Raw genomic sequence first — 8,359 nt, 5'->3', positions numbered from 1 at the left:
ACTATCTATACGGAGGTAAATGCGATATCTATACCGATCATAAGAGCCTTAAGTACATCTTCACACAAAAAGAGTTGAATATGAGGCAAAGGAGATGGCTAGAATTGGTGAAGGATTATGATTGTAAAATCCACTACCACCCCGGCAAAGCAAACGTGGTGGCTGTGTAACGACCCGTTAGTGGGTCTAGGTGTTATGGGCATTTTAGTTTGCACATTAGAGTTGTTGCCTTTATTAATTAATTGTTAAAAATATTATATGAGTTGGTAATGGGGGTAAATTAATGAAAATAATATTTGGTGTGAAAAAGTCTCAAAGTTGTGGGCTAAATGGGTTTGGGCCTTATTTGAATTAGACCATTGATAAATAATTAAATCTTAAGTGTAAATGAATTGGGTTGAACCCAAATCTCAAGAAAAGTCCATTGGGCCTTAATTGGATTGGGCCATATATTTTGACTTGGGCTTGGGCTATATATTTTGACTTGGGCTTGGGCCATGGGCATAGAGAATGGTATCTTAATTAAAAAGAAAAAAAGATTAAGAAAATGGTAAAATGACCAAAATGGGTAAGAGATATGTGAATTGTGTGTGTTAGTATGAAGGGTAAATTAGAGAAAATTAAAAGGGAAATGGATTGAAAGGAGTTGGGAGACAAGTCTCCCACATTTTTTTTCCTCTTTTTCTTTCTTCTTACTTTCTTGTTCCCTTCTTCTTCTCCCTCTCCCGATTGTCTCTTCTTCCTCCATTGTTCTTCTTCATTGAAGCTTTAAGTGGAGACTATGGAATTTTCAATTTCAAGGGGTGTCTTCATCTCTATGGATTGCAACCATCTAAGGCAAGTTCCCTTCCTTCTTGTTTCAAATTCAAGATCTTCTTCTTCTTCTTCTCCTTATGATTGTGTAAGTTTTTCTTCTCTTTTTTATCTTTTAATGCAAGTTCTTGAACCTTGTTTCCATCTTAGAAGGCTTATTTCCTTCATTTTTAAGTTGTTGCTCTTAAATTCTTATTCTCGGATTCACTGACCATGTTATGTTCTTTGGTCTATAACTCCTTGTGTTTATATCCAAATTGAGATCCGTTTGTTGGGTTGTAAACTAGACATCTTAAGCTCAATTTTAGACACAAGAATCGATTTTTTTGACTAAGATTTGATCATGTTATAGCCTTGTAAATCCCTGCTAAGATCTGAAAATTTTACTGCTTTCGAGTAAACTGACCTTGTTGTACTCTTTAGGGTATAACTCTCTGTGGTTATATCCGATTCAAGATCCGTTTGTTTCTATATAAACTAGACTTGATAATCTTCATTTGGTAAATTTTTTAGAATTTTTGGCTATGTTTTGAGCCTACAGTATCCTTGTAAATTCTTGCCCAGAATTTGGAAATTTTCTGCTCTGTTTTTGAATAATCTGTTCTTGCTTCGGTTTTTGGGGTATAATGCTCTGTGGTTATATCCAAATTGTGATCCATTTATTTTTTCTATAAAATATACTTCATGGGCTTCGATTCGGTATAAGATTTGAAATTTTTGGTTATGATTTGTACCCATAACAACCTTGTTGAATTCTATGTAGAATTCTGTAAATTACTGTTACAAATTCTGCCTTGTTTCGGTTTTTATGGAATATCTCCTTGTGGTTATTTCCGATTTCAAATCCAGTTGATGTTCCAGAAACTAGACTCATTAGGCTTTGATTTGGTATATCGTTTGTGGTATTTGACCAAATATTGAGCCCAGGTTGGATTTTTGAAAATATGCTTGAAATCTGGAAATTTCTGAAATATGTTGTTATTCAACTCTTCCTATGTAGTCTATCCTTCCTACGTTTAAAATTATGATTTTTGTATAGTTCTTCCATTTTTTTTTTTGAATTATTCTTGATAACCCTCATTGTTGGATAAAAGGGTTTTATTTTCCTTATTTCGATAAATCTTGCAATATTAATTCGTTTTCTTGTTGAACATTGCAAAAATCTAAATAGGGTTTTGTGTCACCCTACATTTCTTAAGGAATGACATTTATTCATTAGGGTCTAGTGTCATGCAAGATTTAGTGTTTCTTGCATGTATAAATTTTGATTCCTTGCGATTATTATTGGGGTAAAAATATATCGTAAATATTGGTTTGGGCATTTCTATAAGTATGAGTCAATAAATGTATTAAAATTTACCCTGTGATCATAAGATAGTGCACACTTTAATTTATGTAATTGTGCATGTTAAGCATGATTTGAGATTTTTCTTAATCATTGAGGATTGACATGAAATGGGGATATGCATATGTGATGCATGATTATACTGATTTGCGCACCTATTATTTTGCGCGACGGCTAAGTCCGTGGATGAGAAAGGATATCCTATGAGCGCTTAACGCGGGTGAGGTGGCCATCAACCCAGAAGGCGTGGCTCAAATTGTTATCATTTGTTGATGTATTTTCATGATGCATATATATTCATGAATGGATATATATATATATATAGGCCGTGAGAGCCTTGAGAATTATGCAAAAAAATTCCCTACTATTGGTGCATATGCATGAGCATGGGAACGAGTGCATAATATATGTAATAATCACGGCATGGGAAATTAATGTAAACCGAGAACTTATGAGTCGCGTTATACTAATATCTCCTCATAGAGTTGTTTATTCTATCTTGATTATCCCCGCCTTTGATTCTATATCTCCATGCTTTATAAATACACTTGCTGAGCCTTGTGGCTCACCTTGTTTACTCTCATGTCATTCCAGGTACAAGTAGAGCAGTGGTTGAGGGCGAGCCCAGTGGGGCTAAAGCCCAGGGTTAGAAGTGTACAGAGACCTTCCAAATTAGATGGTCTATGTTAGCATTTGTGATGAGGGCAAGTGTGAGGAAATTTTATGTTGTAAAATTTGTTAGTGCCCTTGTATTTCATTTTGTTTAGACTATGGTCTAAGATGTTGTAAACCTTTATGTTAGCTTCCGCTGAGTTTATCTAAGGATAGTATTATGGTGTTGTATGTTATTGTTCTATATCACACTTATGATGACCTCCTTTCGGATATCCTATGCTAGCGGGACTATCCGGTAGTGGGCCACTACAGGCTGACGCCTTGAGTAGAAAGAAAATGAGCCAAGTAGCAGCTTTGACATCACAAAAGCCTTTGTGGAAGGAGTTCGAGAGGTTAAGCCTCGAGTTTGTTGCTACGTCATCTAATTCTAATGCTCGTATGGCAGCACTCTCTGTTCAACCGACTCTCCGTGATCGGATTAAGAGCCATCAGAAGGGAGACCAATTCTTTGAGTACATCAAGGCTGAGGTTAATACTGAGAAGCGGAAGGACTTCACAATAGCTAGTGATGACACACTCTACTACCAAGGGAGACTGTGTGTGCCAAACTTTGAGGAACTAAGACAAGAAATTCTAAAAGAAGCCCACTCCACTTCTCATTCTGTACATCATGGAAGTACAAAGATGTATCGTGACCTAAAGGCAGTGTTTTGGTGGAGGAATATAAAAGAAGACATAGTTAAATTTGTCGAGAAGTGTTTGATATGTCAGCAGGTGAAAGCTGAGCACCAACGACCAGCAGGGTTACTGCAACCATTGGAGGTTCCAGAGTGGAAATGGGAACATGTGACGATGGACTTTGTTGTAGGATTTCCAAAATCAGTAACAGGACATGAGGCTATTTGGGTAATCGTGGATCGACTTACCAGATCAGCTATCTTCTTACCTGTTTGGATGACATTTACAATGGATCAGCTTGCACGACTATATGTTAAGGAAATAGTAAGACTACATGGTGTTCCAGTTTCCATTGTATCGGATAGGGAACCAAGGTTCACATCCAACTTTTGGAAGAACTTACACAGAGCCATGGGAACCAAATTGAGTTTTAGTACAGCTTTTCATCCTCAGACAGATGGACAATCTGAAAGGACAATACAAACTTTAGAGGATATGCTTCGTATTTTTACCCTAGAATTTGGTGGACATTGGGAGAAACATCTACCATTAATTGAATTCGCATACAACAATAGTCACCATGCATCTATTGGCATGGCACCCTATGAGGCGCTATATGGAAGGAAATGCAGATCACCTGTTCATTGGAATGAAGTTGGCGAGCAAAAGATTTTGGGTCCAGAGATTGTGGAACAAACTGTACAACCCATTGAAAAGATCAAAGATAGTATGAAGAAGGCTCAAGATAAACAGAAAAACTATGTAGATAAAAGAAGAAAGGATTTGGAGTTTTCCATTGGTGATAAGGTATTCTTAAAAGTTACACCCATAAAAGGAGTTTTACGATTTGGGAAGAAATAAAAGCTTAAACCTCGGTTTATAGGCCCATTTGAGATCTTAAAGCGGATTGGGAACGTTGCTTATCAGCTAGCCTTACCACCAGATCTCTCAGCAGTACATGATATTTTCCACATATCAATGCTCAGAAAGTATGTCCCCGACCCAACCCATGTATTAAAGTATCAACCATTAGAGATACAGCAAGACCTGAAATATGAGAAGGCACCAATAAGCATTGTTATTCGGGAGGTACGAAGGCTTCGCAATAAAGTATATCGTTGGTCAAGGTGTTATGGCAACATCATTCAGTTGAAGAAGCAACATGGGAGCGCGAGGACGATATGCGATCCAAATATCCCCAGTTGTTTGATGACGAGAAGTAAGGTAAATTTTCGATGACGAAAATTTTTTTTAAAAGGGTAGATTGTAACACCCAAGATTTTTAAACTGAAATATAATGTAATACTTGAGATTTTTAGTTTTTAATACTTGAGGAAATATGTCCTTTCAAAGGATTATAGAAGCCTTGAGACAAAGGTTCAGTTTTTGAGCCAGTGGCAAAATCGTAAATATTGAGGTTCGGGGTAAAAGTGTAATTTACCTAAAAATCAGGGATATTAGCGTAATTAGTCCTTTCTTCGGGGACTAAAATACAATTAAAAATTGGCCTAGGGACGAAGTTGGAAAGGGTCTAAGTGCAATTACCTAAAAAATTTAGACCAAAGTGTAATTCTTGAAACCTTTTTACTAAGGGCATTTGGGAGATTCAAGAAAAATCTCATAAATGATTTTAGAGATAAGGATGAAACCTCATGATGATGTTAGAAATAAGATGAAGGCTCATGATGACTTTAGAGATAAGATAAAGGTTCATGATGACTTTAGAGATAAAGATTAAGTTTCATGATGACTTTAAGGATAAGATTTGATTTGATTTGGATAAGATTTGATTCAGATAAGAATGATTGCAGAAAATCTAAGAAGATTTAGAATGATTAGAGAATATCTTAGAAGATTTGTAATGATTAGAAAATATCTTAGAAGATTTGGAATGATTAGAGAATATTTTAGAAGATTTGAAATTATTGGAATATTTTGAAAGATTTAGAAAAGATTTGAAATGATTGTGACTTACTTGGTGGCCAAGTTTCCAAGCCTATAAATAAGGCTCATGGCCAAGGGTTTCCTCATTCTAAGTTGGGATAAATTCGTGCTAGACGGGAGTGCTTCGAACTTTTTGTAAAGGTGAAGCCTTCAGCATTCAAATCTCATCAAACCAAGTTAAGGTAAGTACATTATGAACTATTTATGATGTTTAAGCATGACTATGAACTATGTTATGTGGTCCCTCATGTTATGTTATGTTCACGCAAGTTTCGGGATCGGAGCTCGGTAGCGCTACGCACGAGGGTTCTTACCCCTGCAAGTTGGTGGAACCTCTCGTGTCTCCATACGATATGTTATGTTATGTCATGACTTGTTTAAATACATATGATGGTTCTCTTGTACTTACTGAGATTTGCATAATCTCACCCTCCTTATGTTTCCCTCCCCCTCCCCCTAGGTGAGTATAAATGAGGAGATCGGGACATGGACGTGGAGCATGGTAGCTTGTTTAAAAAGGATTTTCAAGAATTTAAGTTTAGTTTCCTTTTGAAGCAATGTTTTTAGGGTTGAACTCTGATCTTTTTCTATATGTATGCCATAAAGCATGTCTTAGAATTTTATTTGATTTAAAGGAAATATGATTTTAGTTTTAAGCTCCGGATATTTTTATATGAATATTATTATCATTAAGCATGTAAGTAAGTTACGGCTATCACAATTTTTATGCTTTTTACCATATATTTTTGCACCAATTACAAATAACTTGAAATTTCAGTAAGTTTTTGACGTAGTGATAATATATAAAGTGATAAGATGATATACAGAGAAAGATATATATTGTGAAGTTTGTGCCATAAATCAACTAATTTATATCGAATTACAACGAATGCATGTCATACATTCACTTCATTTTGACCTTCCAACAGCGTCCCGGCCGTTCTTCCCCCACAGAGAGAGAGAGAGAGAGAGAGAGAGAGAGAGTGAGTTTTTGTTCTTTATAATTTCTGATAAAAATCCTCAAGAGAGAGTCGGAAATGAGATTTTCCTTATTCCTTGAATCTTTGATGAGCTCACGTTTAGAATACATAAATATATATACATTCTATTTTCACGGATGAAAGGATTAATTAATTACATAAATTTGAACCCACCCACCACAAATACAAATACAAATGCCCAGATTATGCAACATTTTGCCGGAATGAATGGTTTAACTTAAGTCTTTCCCTAAACCCAATACTCGCTGGAAAATAATCTTTACATTGATGACGGCAAATATATATTAATTAATTTGGTGGTCAATTAATCCAGTAGATCATCTATCCACCCTATATCAGGAGCATCTGGTTGTTGCAAGCACCGATGCTGGGCACCCCTCGTCGTTCGATTACCTTCCCCACTAATGATCAACCGGCTCATCAAGCTGCCCAAATAATCAGGGTTGTTGCCTGAATTGGATGACCCCTCACTTGGCTGCCCCAATATTGACGACCATGTCGAGGCTTCTCCATGCTCGCCCCATCTTCTTCCCAATGACGGTTCATTAATAATGGCCGAGACGCGGCGCCGGTTCTGGTGGTGCCTCCTGAGTTCCGCCGTCGAATGGGCAAAGAAACAGACATTGCGAGTGCAAAATTCGCCGGCGTTGCATAGGCGAGTACGGTACTTTTCTGGGTGAAGCCAGTACTCGAAGACCCCGTGAGCAAATTGGCATGTGTTTCCCCTGATGCAGTCTCTATCGTCGCTATAATCCGGGCATGGCACAGCCGCGTAGTTGTACCGGCGCGGGTCGCGACGACGGGCCCTCTCGCCGCGGTGGGCGAAGGGACACTGAGTCCAATCGTGGCTCCGTCTCCTCGGGCACTGCATTATCTTAAAGCCATACATCCGAAATTCATCGGATTCGTACATTGTTCTTTCAGAGTTGAACATCTGCGCCATCATATGTGCGTGTGTGTGCTGTATATATAATACAGACAGCTTTTACAACAGATGAAAGACCACTGCAATTGTATAAATGCACGGTAAATTAAGATGAAGTATACAAAGATTTATGCATATATAGCCAATCGAAAAAGCAGTATACAAAGATCACAAGGAGATGAATTCAGCGATTTCAGAAGAATGAAGGCTACTGAGACGCCACCCATCATCGATCACCCCTGTTTATAATGCCAGAGCTAACTCAACTCAAGCAGGGTTAAAAGCTAACCCAACGTCGAACCCTGAAAACCAGAAGGTGAACGGCGACCGCTGGGGGAAAAAGAAACTGCTGAGGAAAGCAGTCGTATAGCAACAAATTCAGAGACGACGTGTTGCTTACACGTGTACATGGCCATGCACTCGCTGCCGGGCGGTCGGCTAGTCGTCTGGGAGAAGGAACCTTTTATTGTTTAATTATTATTGCTTTTTCAACCGGTAATAAAGAATATGTGGAACAGAAGAAATGCAGTGAGCTTTGAGAATTTTGCACAAAAATGTCAAAAAGAGTTTGGAAAAATTTACCCGATTCGTTGAGGGTTGTGGATTCGATTCCCCATTTTGCATTTGTTTTGAGTAATTTTTTATTTCCCCGACGACCTCTCTTTCCTCTCTCTCTCTCTCTCTCTCTCTCTCTCTCTCTCTCTCTCTCTCTCTCTTCGATAGTTCATTGACAATGCGCATCTGTATATACATTTAGATTTTAAAGTGTGAAATAAGATCAAAAATGAAACTTGAATGGTACGATAAATTCCCATTGAAGCTCAAAGACTATAAGCCCCAACTTCAAGAGCATGTTTATACCTTAACCCATAAGAAAATCTTATTTGCCTTATTCTCTCTGCACTACTTCTTCCATGTTTCCTTCCTGAAAAACAATCAATCAATCAATCAATAAATAATGCTTTAATTCGCTTTTGAAGCAAATTATTAAGGTCTTTACTAAGATTATGTAGCAGTGATAGTTTAATTGGATAAAAA

General features: G+C 37.4%; 1 protein-coding gene across 1 annotated transcript; it reads right to left on the bottom strand.

The window, feature by feature from the left end:
* Window positions 1-6,583: 6,583 nt before the first annotated feature.
* LOC127789616 (zinc finger CCCH domain-containing protein 54-like) lies at window positions 6,584-7,470 on the bottom strand. Its single transcript, XM_052318555.1, has one exon. The coding sequence runs from the start codon at window positions 7,340-7,342 to the stop codon at window positions 6,701-6,703; it is 642 nt and encodes a 213-aa protein (XP_052174515.1). The 5' UTR covers window positions 7,343-7,470; the 3' UTR covers window positions 6,584-6,700.
* Window positions 7,471-8,359: the final 889 nt, after the last annotated feature.

Source organism: Diospyros lotus, chromosome 1 (genome assembly GCF_014633365.1).
Source record: "Diospyros lotus cultivar Yz01 chromosome 1, ASM1463336v1, whole genome shotgun sequence".
Classification (NCBI taxonomy): domain Eukaryota; kingdom Viridiplantae; phylum Streptophyta; class Magnoliopsida; order Ericales; family Ebenaceae; genus Diospyros; species Diospyros lotus.
The sequence above is the reverse complement of the archived record's forward strand: the minus strand, read 5'-3'. Positions and strand labels throughout refer to the sequence as shown.

Coding starts and splice junctions, on each gene's coding strand:
- LOC127789616 (XM_052318555.1), bottom strand. CDS start 7,342: ATGATGGCGCAGATGTTCAACTCTGAAAGAACAATGTACGAATCCGAT.